Genomic DNA, 16,202 nt, shown 5'->3' with positions numbered 1-16,202 from the left:
CAGATGTAACATCTCCCTTACTGTGCTATTTAGATGTAATTGCTGTCCTATATTACTCTTAAACCATCTTTATTTTTAGCCCTTTGACCTTTCCCCACCGGCTGTGGCTTGTTTCCTTGATATCTTAACTCTGGCTTGGACGCAGGCAACATTGCTAATCGGACATCACAGATGCCCACCTGTAGCCAACAGGGGGTGTTGTCGGGAGAGTTTAACTACATCCTTGTTGACCAGATGCAGAATAGCCTGCTAGCATTAAGAAAAGTACAGTGGTACCTCGGGTTAAGTACTTGATTCATTCCGGAGGTCCGTTCTTAACCTGAAACTGTTCTTAACCTGAGGTACCACTTTAGCTAATGGGGCCTCCCGCTGCCACAGTGTGATTTCTGTTCTCATCCTGAAGCAAAGTTCTTAACCCGAGGTACTATTTCTGGGCTAGCGGAGCCTGTAACCTGAAGCGTATGTAACCTGAAGTGTCTTAAACCCAAAGTTTAATTTTGAAGAGGTAGAGTATTTTTATGATCACAGTGGTACCTCTAGTTACGAACTTAATTCGTTCCAGAGGTCGTCCTTAACCTGAAACTGTGCTTTCGCTAATGGGGCCTCTTGCTGCTGTTGCGCTGCCAGCACATGATTTCCGTTCCCATCCTGAGGCAAAGTTCTCAACTCAAGGTAACTCTTCCAGGTTCGCGGAGTTTGTAACCTGAAGCGTTTGTAACCTGAGGCGTTTGTAACTCGAGGTACCACTGTATATTTGCTAGAGACAGGGTGGTTTGAGAGAGCTGAAGGTGCTACGAAGCAGGCATCAGTGCTGAGGCTATGTACATAGGAAGACTGCCTTAAACTGAGGTTAGACTGTTGCTGTGTCAAAGCAAGCATTGTCTGTTCTGATCAGTGTTGCTGTCCAAGCGATGTCTTTCACACTATGCTGTCTGACCCTTTGGGGGATGGCAAGAATTGAACCTGGGACCTTTCGCATGCAATATGCGTGTTAGCATCCTTTTCTTCCTCCCTAAATGCCAATATTCTGCTACAGTACTGGTTTTGGGAGGCGTTTCTCAGAATCCCCGAGCAATGACACCCAATAAATAATATCTTCGCACAAAGCTGATCTCTTATACCGCTAAACCTGAAACTGTTACTCGCTTTCACCACTTTCTAGGCGTGTTCCTTAAATATCCAGGCTTCCAGAAGCGCAATGCATAGGAACACATATAAAATGAACCATTACCATGCTCTCTGTGTTTGTGTTTTACAGAGCACGTCAATTGGCACCTGAAGACCACCAAATCATCCTCTACGTCTCATTGCAGCTGGCTCTTGTCAGACAGGTAGGTACAAGCAGCAGAAAGGACTCTTGGGATGCTCTGTCATATATCTGTAGTTGCAGTTCAAAGAGGCCTTTCCCTTATCATAGTGCTTTCCAAACTTTCTACCTTCAGTATGTTCTTTCCAAATTGACTTGCTTATTAGGAAGCCAAAGGTGCTTCAGTAGTTTTAAGGGAACCCTTATTACATATTTTGCCATCTTTTGAGGGATGCAGATTACAATTTAATTTACTCTGCTATTAATGGAAGACTTAAAGACACTGGAAAAAGTTTGTTTCTGTTCTTATTTTTATTATGTATTTTGTGTATCTTTAATTGTAATTTTATGTTGTGTACTGCCTTGAGATCTACGGATGAAGTGTGGTATACAAATCTAAATAATAGTAATGGTAACGGTAATAATAATTCTAGGGAACCAAGCTAAATATTATTGCAGGTTTTGGGGCCTGAGGACTAAAACCCTCAAAACGGTTCCAAGATCTGTGTTATGGATTTGTTTTAAAGTCAACATAGTTTTCATAATGCGGAGCCATGCTTTTCAAAGAAAGTACTCGGTTTAGCTAAATTTTGAATTTCCCCCTGTCCTTTCATCACTGAGGTTAAGTATTGTGCCAGTTCAACTATAGCCTTCAGAAGCCTGGTCCCCTCCAGATGGTTTGAATTGCATGATGGGACTTGTAGTCCAAAGCATCCGCAAGTCACCAGGCTGGTGAATGCTAGCCTCCAGAGGCATGCCAAAAATGCCTCATTTCTGCTCAAAGCTCTCTTTTGAGTATAGGATATAGGTGTTGTGCCTGTTTGTGCCTGAGCTACCACCTGTCTTTACAAACACAAACAAAAGAGCGAGGAAATTATGTATCGGTCAGAGAGGCATGAAGGCCTTAAGTGTAGTTCAACCTAAGACCCTGCAAACAATATTCACTCATGATTAGTGCCGTCCTTCCTCTTCTGAGGCAGCCTTGTTTTCCTCCATTTAACACGGTATAAATCTTTAAAGCACGCTTGGAGTGTGTTGCTGACACCCGAGACATATTTATTTTTAGGCCTCTGAAATATCCGATTCTGCTTTTGCCAGCATAGCTCATGATAAACATTTTCGTAATGCATTTTTAATATCCTTAATAATTTAAACTATTTAATGTATTCTCTTTCTGATTAACTGAAGCCTAAATGATACTTACTAATTCATCTGGCAGATTGTATGAACTGGCAAGTGCCACGGCCGAGGCTTTCATCAGCCAATTTGGTGGCTACTGACATAAGGGCAGCGTTCCAAAATGAATGGAACGAGACCAGGGCCAAGTCCTCAGTCCATTCCTTGCTTTGTGCTTGTGAGTCCAGATTCCGTTGAGTCATTTTGTTGTGCTCTTGCTTCTCACTGGCCATTGTCGCTCCGTAAGGCAGTTCAGAAGATTCTCGTTCATCCTGACTTCACAATTTCTTAGATCAAAATAAACAGCAGGTAGACACAGGACATTAGCCAGCAACTTTTGCTTTTTCAATCTGAGGGACATATTAGTTTGTAGACAAACTTCTGGGGCCTCATGCCTGTGATGGTGGTGGTGGGGAAATGGGCCTTGCAAGAAGTAGAGGTTCCTGCACGCTTCTTCCTCCTTCCCAGGAAAAGGCATTATCAAACATGACCTCCAGCATTTCTCTGATGAAAATAGAGACACCCTATTCCTTTCTCTCCCAACATTTGTCCCATGAAAGTAGGGACATTCCAGGATCAAATCAGAAACCAGGACAGCTTCTGTAAATCCGAGACTCTCCCTGAAAAATAGGGACACTTGGAGGGTCTGCCAAAGCAGGTGAGGAGAGCACAGAGCTGAGTCAGTGAGGAACCTGGTCTAGGAAGGAGGTGTGGTCTGGGGAGAATTGGGCAGATTCATATGGGAGCAAGTGCAACACTTTTGATTGTGCTTGGAAACCAGTTGGGAGCAAACAAAAGCACCTACAGCTTCGGTCCAGTAGATGTAAAGGAGTGTCTCCACCCCCATCGTTCAGCCCGGACACTGAGGTCCAGCACCGAGGGCCTTCTGGCGGTTCCCTCACTGCGAGAAGCCAAGTTACAGGGAACCAGGCAGAGAGTCTTCTCGGTAGTGGCACCCACCCTGTGGAATGCCCTCCCACCAGATGTCAAAGAGAACAACAACTACCAGACTTTTAGAAGACATCTGAAGGCAGCCCTGTTTAGGGAAGCTTTTAATGTTTGATGCATTACTGTATTTTAGTGTTTTGTTGGAAGCCTCCCAGAGTGGCTGGGGAAGCCCAGCCAGATAGGCAGGGTATAAATTAATTATGATTATTATGATTACAGACAGGTCTGTATGGCAGATATGAGTCAGTATCCTTGGCATTGTATTTTGGAGCAACTTTACTCTCTGATTAGCCTTCAAGAGCATCCCTCCTTACAACACATTGCAGTAGTCTAATCCAGAGTTCAGCAAGCCATGTGTAGTAATATGGAAGCCAGCATTTCCTAATCATGGATCCTCCTCATTTAGTACATACAGAGGAAAAGGCAAGCACAATTTCTTTTAAATTGGCAGCGTTGGAGAACTATATTGATGAACTCAACCAAACCAGTGTAGGAAAACCACTGTGAAATGGCTTTTCAGTGTTCATATTTCTGTGCACAGGAATAGCAAGGGTTGGGGGAAGAAGCTGTTCAGCTGCATTTGTTCTGCAGATATACGGTATTATCAAAGCAAACCTGCAGTAAAGCAACACTCTAGATCTATATATTCCATTAAAGATGATTCTCCCCTCCCTTCCTCTGCACCACCCACCCAAGGGATTTTCTTGTTGTACAGCAGCCTTCTGCTGCTGGATCACACATGCTGTGGCGTCAAGTGAAAATTGTGTGTGTGAATCAGCCGCCACATATAGAGCTGTCACATCACACAGTGACTTCTCAAACAGTGAGTGCGTCCATTCATCTGTGAGGGCCAAATGACATGCTCTGTTAAATGCATCTTCATATTTATACATTGAGTCTAATGATGTGAATGAGTTCCTTCAGCAGAAGCCTGGCTTTCATGCCTTCTCCTTCTCCTTCATGCACCCACAATCATCTTTTTTTGGGTGGGGTGACCAGGCGAACCAGGGGAACAGCACATTGGGGGAGAAGAAGGAGAACTTCTGTGTCTGGAAATCTAAAGTCCTTGCGCTGATGGAATGATCAAAAGACTGTGATGTTGAATTCCTCCCTCTGCTTTTAAATAGCGGTCACAGGTTCCCCAATCTAAATTAGGACCATGATGCATGTGTTAACCTTACACACACACACACACACACAAATGAAAATCATCAGTAGCAGCTTCCCACCTAGGGTAATTAACTGCTTTTGTGGGGACAACTTTTGTTTGGCAAGCAACACCAGGGAGAGAGGGTTAAACCCATCTCCCTCCATCCCATGGTTCTGATCCGGACTGGCCCACAAAACATAAACAGCTGCTATATATTTTTTTAAAAATCCAATATACACTTATAAATGCAAAGACACATTTTATATCATGTATAGGCTGGTCTAGAGTGATCAAACTTCGGGTAAAGAGAGACTAAGCCAACATATGTGAACAAGCCCCCTATCATAGTAACTCAATACAAATTTAATAAATTCTAATAATATATATCTGTCTCCATATGCACCCCACAAGTTGTGCCTTATTTACTTCTAACCCAGTAGCTGGCAGTGCTCTGGCTGCATTCACCACCTGGATTTTGGGGAAAAGGTGACATTTTTGTCGCATGATGTTTCTGTGGTTAGGTTTTCCAGGCCTCTCCAGAGACGTTCTGAACAACCACCACCAAAGAGGGATAGCTCAGTCCTTGGAGCATGAGATTCTTAATGTCAGGGTTGTGAGCCCCACATTGGGCGAAAGAGTCGTGCATTGCAGGGGGTCACTTCCAACTCTACAATTCTAAGTTCCAACATGCCAAAGTGTTGTGGTTGGTCACCTGGATTCATCAGGCCAACTTTGATTTCCTGGGCAAGCTGTGTGAGTCCACAGCCAGCAATTCATTGAGCCTTGCTAAGAGCGGCAGGTTTATCACACATTAAGCCAGGGGTCAGCAAACATTTTCAGCAGGGGGCTGATCCACTGTCCCTCAGACCTTGTGGGGGGCTGGACTATATTTTGAAGAAATGAACGAATTCCTATGCCCCACAAATAACCCAGAGATGCATTTTAAATAAAAGCACACATTCTACTCATGTAAAAACACCAGGCAGGCCCCACAAATAACCCAGAGATGCATTTTAAATAAAAGGACACATTCTACTCATGTAAAAACACGCTGATCCCACGGGCCGGACTTAGAAGGCAATTGGGCCGGATCCGGCCCCTGGACCTTAGTTTGCCTACCCATGCATTAAGCCTTCTAGAAATGGAGGTGTTGGGACTCTAGTCTGCTGTGGGTTCCAAGAGTTATCAGGCAGCGATTCCCCCACCAGGTTCTAGGCAAGGAAGGGTGGGGGAGTATAGCAAACGAAACTCCTCGAACAGTTCTCACCTCTAGAAGAACTTCTGGTTCTAGATTACTCCCTGGTTTAGTGGCAAAAGGACTTTGCTTCTTGTTGCTCCCTTTCATAGATCTGCTTCTGCTCCCCCGCCGCCAGCCTTGCTGAGCTCCATCATCTCATCCCTGCCTCCACCCGCCCCCACAAACTTGGCAGTATCTGGGGCCGATAGGTGCCCTGCCAAAAGAAACTGCTACGTTTCCTTTGCCAGCTTTTCTAAAGGCCTTGAAATATTGAAGCAATGAGCCGAAGGTTTTTATCTCAGGGAGTTTGCACAAGCAGCAATAAATATTAACAGGAGCACCTCTACGCCCACGCAGCTTATGCGGCGGCTTAAAGCTCCCAAGGATATTGGTCAGGCGCCTGTTCTTGCAATATTGCACTCTGCATGCAGCTCTTGGTTATTTGCACGGCGAGTGCATCCAGCCTCTTTTGCAAACCTGGAAGTCTTCGCCAGGCTCTGCACAGCAAGGCAGTGCCAGCCCCATTTCACAGAGAAGGAACTGAGGCTGAGAGTTTAGTGGAGATTTGATCTGCCACCCTTTTCCTGGCATTACATTTATCCCTTTAATGGCTGCATAAATGGGAGAAATCCATCAGGAACAGCACTTCCCGCTATTGCGTCTCCATAATGTAGGGCAGGGGTCAGCAAACTTTTTCAGCAGGGGGCCAATCCACTGTCCCTCAGACCTTGTCGAGGGCCAGACTATATTTTTTTGCGGGGGAGGAATGAACAAATTCCTATGCCCCACAAATAACCCAGAGATGCATTTTAAATAAAAGGACACATTCTACTCATGTAAAAACACGCTGATTCCCGGACTGTCCACGGGCCGGATTTAGAAGGCGATTGGGCAGGATCCGGCCCCCGGGCCTTAGTTTGCCTACCCATGATGTAGGGTGTTAAGTTGTGGGTGAATATATCAGACGACACAGCGATTCTTCAAACAGCTCTTGTTTATTCACAGGCCAGAACAGAACTGAACTGAAGGGTTCAGCCAGCCTGCTTATATAGAGCTCCACTAGAACGCAACAGTAACCATTTTGTGTAACTATCCAATCACTGAACGTCACTTTCAATCCCTTATTTGCATATGTGGACCTGAGTGAAAACTATCTACAGTATCCCCCTGCTGGCCCAGGGTGAGAACTTCAGTACATAAAATAGGGGGATGAAAATGAGGGTGGTATAAGCTGCATTACTGTACTTGCCATTTACCTGTGCCTTTAGAAGCAATCCTGTGTTGAAACCCAGTCTGGCAGCCCAGAGTCCATTTCTCTAGCAACCGGATTAATTTTTATTGTTTTGGAAATGCACCTCAAAAAACCTCCCTTTGTCTATTTTCAGATGGTTCTCTTTAGCACTTCCAGTAATCCAACGGAAAGCTGGGGTCTGTTGACGTAAAGCTCTTTTGATTCCTCGTGTGTTTGTTTGTCCGCTGCTGCTCAATTAAAAGTGAAATGAGGCCAGTGTGGGGGATGCTGATATTCTTTGTCTTCTTTACTGTTATTATCATCAATTCATTAATTACAATAAAACAGCAAAAAAACAAACCCCAAAACCCCCACCAACCCACAGTTAGTAAAACAATAACAACCAGCTGGATACATTTAAAACAGAGGTTCCAAAAATGGGTGGTATTACCCCTTAAGGGGCAGTGGGATTATCTTGGGGGGGGGCATCAAGGGGTGAGGGGGTGGCAGGGGTTTCTGGAGGTGTCAATAAAAAGATGGTATCCCCTGATCAAGTTCATCCATTTTGTGCAGTTAATTCAACTACATGGTTCTAATTGACTTTTGAATAAATGTGCAATATAATTATTCCTGCCTTGAATGCCATTCTTCCTTAGTGGGTCATGGAAACCGCTATTCTTAAAAATGCTTTTTATAGGGTAGGCGGCATTGGGGATAAGTTTATGGAACCAAGGGGGCAGCAGTGGCCCCCAAAAGTTTGGGAACTACTGATTTAAAACGAAACTAAAACAGTACAAAATAGACCCTCGTCGCAAAGACTCGTTTATCCAGTTGGTAAAGCCTGTCGGAATAAAAAATAATAATAATTAAGTTGTTTCCAGGAAGCGCAGATAGTGTGTGCCTGTGTTATCTCAACAGGAATGCACTTCCACAGAACAGGAGCAGCCACACTCAAAGCCCCAAGGCAAATTACCACAGTAGGCTTCTGAGATCTTTGGAGCAGCAACTTTCCGACAGATCGCTGGATATATAAGAGAGAAGGCAGTTTCTCTGGTGCTTGGGTCCTGAGCTGTCTAGGGCCCAACACCTTAAACCTGGCCCAGTTTCAGGGCTGGAGATGGATGCAGGTATAGCATGAAAGACGCAAGGCTCCCTCGTCAATGAAGTTAACTCTTTATTCAAGGAAAACAACTCAGCAACACTTCCCAGCAGATCTTGCCCCTTTCTAAGACGACTCCTCTCTTGGATGTTTACCAGTCTCAAATGGCCTCTGGCCTCTGTTCTGCCCTCCTCATCTGGTGGGAATCACCTCAAGGGGGAGAAACTGCCGGGAATAAGCACCCTGGCATCTCCGCTTCTGGGATGCTGTTGGGAGCCAAAGACAATGTCCACATGGAAGCGGCAGAAAGATGGCAGGGAAGTGAGAGACTGGGAGATTATGATATCATATAGATACGATGGTGTGCACGGAAAATCATGCTCCGTGTTGTAAACTGCTCTCTAGTCTTTTGATGAAAGGCAGTACAGTGGTACCTCGGGTTAAGAACTTACGGTAATTCGTTCCGGAGGTCTGTTCTTAACCTGAAAGTGTTCTTAACCTGAGGTACCACTTCAACTAATGGGGCCTCCTGCCACACCGCTGGCGCACGATTTCTGTTCTCATCCTGAGGTAAAGTTCTTAACCCGAGGTACTACTTCCGGGTTAGCAGAATCTGTAACCCGAAGTGTTTGTAACCTGAGGTACCACTGTATATAAATTTAATTATAATAACTGCAAATGAGTTGGCCAGATAGGGAAGGGGATCTTTGAGCCCAGCTTTAGAAATATTTAGGGTTGCCATATTCTCAAAATTTAAAATCCAGACAATGCAGGGTTTGTTTGTTTTTTGCTTTTGTTTTGGCAAAATCTCCCCTCAAAACTTAAGTTTTTGGGATTTGGGGTTTTTTTTTTAGAAAACAAAATCTCCCTACTTGCCAGTTTAGCAAAAATCCACCCAGACACCATTTTTGCAGCCCGATTCCTGGATGTGTCCAGAAATCCAAGACATATGGCAGCCCTAAAATATTGGAAGACTATTTGTTTTATTATTTCTGTTGTTTTTCTGCTCTCTTTTCTACCTTCCTTTGCCTTCCTCTCTTTTCTTTTCCTTCCTTCCTTCCTTCCTTCCTTTCTTTCTTTCTTTCTTTCTTTCTTTCTTTCTTTCTTTCTTTCTTTCTTTCTTTCCTTCCTTCCTTCCTTCCTTCCTTCCTTCCTTCCTTCCTTCCTTCCTTCCTTCCTTCCTTCCTTCCTTCCTTCCTTCCTTTCTTTTTCATTTCTTCTAGATATAATTTTATTATATTGTGAAAACTTTAATACCTGTTTTTTTGGGGGGTGGGGAGAGGAATACTAGAAGCTGCTTTATACTGAGTCAGACCATCCAGCACAGTACAGTTATACCTTGGGTTACAGACGCTTTGGGTTGTGCGATTTCGGGTTGCGCACCACACCAAACCCAGAAGTACTTAAATCGCGCTTTGCGCATGCGCAGAATCACCGAATCGCGACCTGCGCGTGTGCAGACGCGGAGCTGCGGGTTGCGGACGCTGCGGGTTGTGAACATGCTTCCCGCACGGATCGCGTTCGCAACCTGAGCATCCACTGTACTGGCAGCCGCTGTCTAATGTGCCAGGATGCTGGAGATGCTGGGGCTTGAACCTGGGACCTTCTGCATGCAAAACAAATGCTCTACCACTGAGCTACAGACCTTCCCCATTGGCCTTAGTTCTAAGAGAGTCTATAGCCTTCTTGATGGCAGGAAAAATCCTGGACAGTGCAGCCTACAAGTGCCTTGCTGCATTTGGTATTTCTGTTCTTTCACTTTAAAGGGCCATTTTGCTCATTAACCTTTTCCTATGTGAAGAGCTCTTCCGTGTAGGAAAATGAAAGAGAACCCATTAATGTCCAATCTGTAGCCACAAGTTTTTCAAACCTAAATAGCTCTACTGCTGTATCTCTGAGATGCTCTTTTGAGCTCATAAAGACCCTTGTGCCCTTTCCAGAGGATCATCTTAAAGGTGACTCGAGATCTGCTATCAATAACAAATGGGGAAGATTTCCTGGGAGAATTTCCGTAAGGAGGCATAAAGATAAAATGTCAGGCCACATAGACTTGAAAGTGGCTTTTGTATTCATTACCGATGTCAAGGCTTCCACTCTCTGGAAACTTAATTCTAAAGACATTCTGGCTGCCTCCTCTAGGGCAAAGCCCTCACGCTGTGTGACTTGTATAGCACACGCATACAGGAAAAACTACAAAAGGCACATTATGGTCTAGTCAGCAGTTTAAAACCTTTTGGAAGATGGCAGTATGAAATTCATGGAAGCAATTTAAAGGCAGCCGTTCAAAATTCAACCCACTGTCTCAGTGAAATATGGCCTGAAAGAGAGGGGGTTTCAGTGCATGCTTAAAAACCTGTACTGATGGATCCCTTGGGATGCAGTTCCAAAAACAAGAGGCCACTACCAAAAAGGCACTGTCATCATCAGTGCCCATGTATCAGACAGGTGATAGATTTATAAACCTTCAAAGACAATCTTAAGGCCTGAACAAATTCATATGGTGTGTTGTTGTTGTTTGTTTTAATTAGTTTTTATTAAGGTTTTTTGTATTACAAAGCAAACAGATAGACAGGGAAAGGTACATCTACTCCATTTTCAATTCATGGTTTTTTTCCACAGTTCGTTTACATTTGGGGAGAGACACTTTTGTCATAGACATCTTGCAGTTGGGGGAAAGGAGAAGGTGGGGAGATGGGAGGTATTCTTTGGCTGAACAGATTCATACGGTTAAAAGCCATCAATCGACTGGCAGATGTGGGGCTCCAGATGTTGAGCTCTTAACTCCCGCCAGCCCCAGCCAACACCAACTAGAGTACAGTCGAGAATAATGGGAGCTGGAGTCCAGCAACATCTGGAGAGATACAGGTTCCCTAGCTCTGATTTAGGGCTTAAAAGCCATTACCAGCACTTTTAAATTTGGCCGAGGTAGCAACTGCCTTTCTATCCTTCGTGCATTCTAGATTATAGCCTGGACATGGATGGCTGAGAATTATTTAATTATGAGCTGGATTGTTGGTGTGCTCTTCTGTAACATGCATCTGTAAGATGTCTTTTATACTCTAGCCTTGCAACTGAGTTGGTTTTATTTCATGCTGATGAGTTTTATTAATATTGCTCTAGCGCATCTTTTGTCTGTGTGTTCTGCTTTTGTTACGCTCAAGGACCAAAACAAATGAACTTGAACAGAACTGAAAGCAGGATTAAATGAGAGAAATCCTTTTTTATTTTCCAGATTTGTGATGCGATAGAACAGCTCCAGGAAGCTCTGAAACTGTGCAAGGATGATATGAATTCCCTTCATTTGCTGGCCCTCCTTTTTTCAGCGCAAAAGCACCACCAACATGCTTTGGATGTCATCAACATGGCCCTGGCAGAATATCCAGACTGCTTTAAGTAAGCAACGTTAAGAGAACGTATGCAATGTCTTATAGTATTAAGGAGTCTAAAGCAGGGTTTTCCAAAATTGGTCTCCAGCTGCTGTTGGACCGAAACTCCAATCATCCCTAGCTAGCAGGACCAGCAGTCAGGGGTGATGGGCATTGTAGTCCAAAACCAGTTGGAGACACAAGTTTGGAAAACCCTGGACAAAAGTATTTGTACATCTAGGGGAATGCATCTTTCGTTGCTGCTAAGAATATATATAAGCATGGACATCTGGGCAAAGATACAAATTTGGGTGTAGGGCATATTTTGTTTGTATGGTGAGGAAAGGTTGCAGCATTTGGGACTTCTGGAAAAAGAAAGTCGAGAAAGGGCGGACATAATAGAAGTGTACAAGCTTGTGCACTGTGTGCTTAAAGTTGATACAGAGACATTTCTCTCTCTCTCATTCATAACACTAGAAGTGGAGTACCGTCTAGGCCAGGGGTTGTCAACTGGTCCCTACAGCCCACTAGTGGGCGTTTCAGGATTCTAGGTGAGGGGTAGGGGGTTCTACGGCACAAGCTGAATCCTCCTTCCATCAAGAACTGCTGGGCGGTAAGGAAATTTGACCATCAAGAAAGATGCATTAGTGGGTGGTAGGTATAAAAAGGTTGACTACCCCTGATCTAATCCAACCCCCTGGAATCTTTTGCCCAACGTGGAACTCAAACCCGTGACCTTGAGATTAAGAGTTTCATGCTCTACAGCAGTATTTTTCTGAATGCCAGTTGCTGGGGGACATGAGTGGGGAGGGTGTCGTTGCCCTTAGTCCTCCTTTGAGACTTCCCATAGGTATATGGTTGGCCCCTGTGGGAACAGAATGCTTGGCTTTATAGGCCTTCAGTCTGAGACAGCAGGACTTTTCTTACAGGATCCAAGCAACTCCAATAAAAGGACCTCAAGTAGTAGAGCTAGGAAGAGCCTTTGTGTTAGATTTTGGAGAGAGCTAACTGCTAAATTTCCGGGTGCTCTGCTGTTCTGAGCTGATTCTGTATTAGGCAGAATCTTGGGCTCCACATACCTGTTCATACGTGTTTGGTGCATATGTGTTTATTGCATATCTAAAACACTGACATGGTGCCTTGGAGAGTAAACTCTTTCCTGGGAGCTTGCAATGAAAGCACAGAGATGCAGTGCGGTGGAGCACAGGGCAGTTCAATGCAGAATACAAGGGTAGCAGATAATAAAACAGAGGAAGTGTGGGTTGTGGGAAGGTCAAGCACTCCTCTCCCATAGTGTTTCTCTGTTCGCCTCTCAAAGCTATTTGCGTGTCGAGGTCCCCAAGCCACCCCCATAAATAAATCACAATTCACACAGTATTTTCGTTTAAGGTTTTTGGCATAATTTTGGCCACAACTTTATTAAAATACATAATGTGAGTGGTTGTTTAGGCATTGGTTACGACTATCTGTCTCCACCCAGGGACAGAACTGACTTCCGCAACCCTGCTAAAGTCAGTAAGGGAAAACATTTGGGGAGAGGATGGAGCTGGGTGCCAGACCCTCACCTCTCCCCGCATGCTCCCAGGGGCTTGCGTGGCCCATGCCCCTTACCAGGGATTCTGATTCTGACAAAAGCATGGCAAGCCCCTGGATTCCTTTAATGGAATTCCCTTGCAGCAGCAGCATTGGAGGGGCAGGCACAGCCTGACCTTACCCCTCCACCAACCAGTTTTAACCAATGTCTAACTGCAACCTTATAAGTTGTGACAATTTGCTATTTGTTGTTGTTTAGTCATGTCTGACTCTTCGTGACCCCATGGACCAGAGCACGCTAGGCACTCCACTGCCACTGTCTTCCACTGCCTCCTGCGGTTTGGTCAAACTCATGCTGGTAGCTTTGAGAACACTGCCCAACCATCTCGTCCTCTGTCGTCCCCTTCTCCTTGTGCCCTCCATCTTTGCCAACATCAGGGTCTTTTCCAGGGAGTCTTCTCTTCTCATGAGGTGACCAAAGTATTGGTGCCTCAGCTTCAGGATCTGTCCTTCCAGTGAGCACTCAGGGCTGATTTCCTTCAGAATGGATAGGTTTGAACTTTTTGCAGTCCATGGGACTCTCAAGAGTCTCCTCCAGCACCATAATTCAAAAGCATCAATTCTTCGGCGATCAGCCTTCTTTATGGTCCAGCTCTCATTTCCATACATCATTACTGGGCAAACCATAGCTTGAACTATACGGACCTTTGTTGGCAAGCTGATGTCTCTGCTTTTTAAGACAAAGACAATTTGCTATGCAGTAGGCAAAAACCAAATGGCACCAGCCAATCAGCCAATTGAACAAAATTCCTACCAGGCCCCTGCCCTAAAAGCAGACGACCCCATGACAGGCATAGCAAGGTCAGACACACAAGTCCTAACTTAGGGAGGGTGGGCAGGTGATCCGATGCACGCAGCAAAAGGGAACATTAAATGCTGCATGCTAAGTATATAAAAACCCTCAAGCCATCCCACAAATTGCCATCATCAGAATTTGCCCAACAACCCAGAATAGCCAATCACAATCCTGGACATTTAAACAATTCCACCCAGCAACCAAGAGGGGGTGTCCTGTTAGACCCCACCGCATCATGTGCTCTCCATGAAGGAGAACACACTTCGTTAAAGCGCCTCTTAGCGCATGTTTGCTCAGCCCCTGAAAGCTGTGGTGACGCTGGGGAGATTGAGGAGCCCGTGTGAATAAATCAAGGGTGGATGGTTTGCAAAAGTGCAGCCAATTAAAATGTGCATAGTCATAATAATGAAAAGTCAGCGGTCCAGAAACCAGCACAGGAAAATGCAGGGGAGAGAGGCTGCAAGGTCTCTGGCTACGAAACATAAATGCACACTTCCTGAAACCGAGCCTTGCCTTTGCTACAAACCAGATTTAAATCTCCTATTGCTCAGGCTGCCGTGAAGGGAAACAATAGCTCAAAATTGGCACAGAATGATATATCACAACAAGATAAGCAGGTTTGATGTGGTGATTGTGGAGCAGTATTTAAACAGGTCGGGAAATAGGTTTCAAAGTTTTCCTTCACTTGGCCTGGGTTGTGTCTGAGCTGCCAATTTAATGAGAACTGCAACCGAAAACACAGTTTGTGACTTGGCAGAGGGAGGATCATGGGGCCTACACCCAGGGCCGGATTTAGGTTTGATGAGGCCCTCAGCTATTGAAGGTAATGGGGCCCTTTATATGTCCAGCTGTCCTTTTTCAACAACAAATTGTCACTGGTTTTTTTTGTGTTGAATATATGCTATATGGTAATTTATGGACCTAACAGGTATCTAAAGCCATTTCCACATAACAAAATATGTATTTTATCAAAGTAATTGTTTTTTATCTTATATTTTGGAAATGTACATCCAGGATTTTTTTCCTTTAATTTTTTTGGGGGGCCCCAAGAGAGTGGGGCCCTAAGCTATAGCTTGTTTAGCGTATACATAAATCTCACACTGCCTACACCTGAGTGGCAGTGGCACGGATGGGTACAGATGTTGAACAAGAGAATTTCTCATTCATAAATGGAACATTTTGTGGTAATGGTGAATCTGAGTTGCATTTCCAAAGAAGGTCTGTGACCGATGCCATCACTCTTCACAATATGGACTCAGTGTGCCTACTGTGTTTTAAGGTTCGGCAATGTTACGTGCACCCCGCAGTGAAGCCTTCAGAGTGTATTTGTGTCCGGAAAGAGATAGATTGGCATACTGATAGTCATAGCATTAGTATATCCTCCAAATATTTACCAAGGACAGCCCCGAGTTTATGGTTCCTGTCCCTAAGCAGAGTCTTGCTCAATCAGACCAAAGAGCAAATTGTGTTGCCCATAGTGGTAAGCAGATGCCCCTGGTAAGCTCACAAGTGGGGCAGGGGTGCAATAACCCTCTCCTGCACTTGTTCTCCACCAACTGTTATTCAGAGGCACCCTGCCACTGACGATAGAGGTAAAATATAAGCCATCTTGACTAGGTGAGTTGGTAGATCCCTGTCAAAGTACTATCTTCATTTTACCTTTTCAGGAATTCCTTATTACAGTGTTTAAAGTTCTTCTGCATTTAACTCCTTCCCCAGGATCCCTTAGAAGCTAAATATCAGAGTGAGGAGCTGACACATTTTGGCATCTAGCGTGTAGGCATATAAACACATGTCATCTCGAGGCATGTGCAGTGCAGTTTTGACTGCTGATAACCTATTTTGGACAATTGGGTTTAAGTGCATATTGAGCAAGAACGAAAGCTCTTCTGGCTTTTACAGAGCTGCTGCCGAGACCTTATCACACTGGTCCTGAAAGACCTACATTGGCTCCCAGTACATTTCCGAGCACAATTTGGAGTGCTGGTGCTGACCTTTAAGCCCTAAAGATAGATAGATGATAGATGATGATAGATAGATTAGATAGATAGATAGATAGATAGATAGATAGATAGATAGATGATAGATAGATAGATAGATAGATAGATAGATAGATAGATAGATAGATAGATAGATGATAGATAGATGATAGATAGATGATAGATGATAGATAGATAGACAGACAGACAGACAGACAGACAGATGATAGATAGATAGATAGATGATAGATAGATAGATGATAGATGATAGATAGATAGATAGATAGATAGATAGATAGATGATAGATAGATAGATAGATAG

General features: G+C 44.3%; 1 protein-coding gene across 1 annotated transcript in view; it reads left to right on the top strand.

Annotated features, from left to right (window-relative positions):
• The window catches only part of TTC7A (tetratricopeptide repeat domain 7A), a 180,273-nt gene that overhangs the window by 81,441 nt on the left and 82,630 nt on the right, over positions 1-16,202 (top strand). The window contains exons 14-15 of the mRNA XM_081903881.1: positions 1,259-1,331; positions 11,380-11,540. Of these exons, the coding sequence (XP_081760007.1) occupies positions 1,259-1,331; positions 11,380-11,540 (234 nt within the window). The remainder of the gene's footprint in view (positions 1-1,258; positions 1,332-11,379; positions 11,541-16,202) is intronic.

The sequence above is a fragment of the Podarcis melisellensis genome, assembly GCF_964234715.1.
Source record: "Podarcis melisellensis genome assembly, chromosome: 3".
Lineage (NCBI taxonomy): Eukaryota > Metazoa > Chordata > Lepidosauria > Squamata > Lacertidae > Podarcis > Podarcis melisellensis.
The sequence above is the reverse complement of the archived record's forward strand: the minus strand, read 5'-3'. Positions and strand labels throughout refer to the sequence as shown.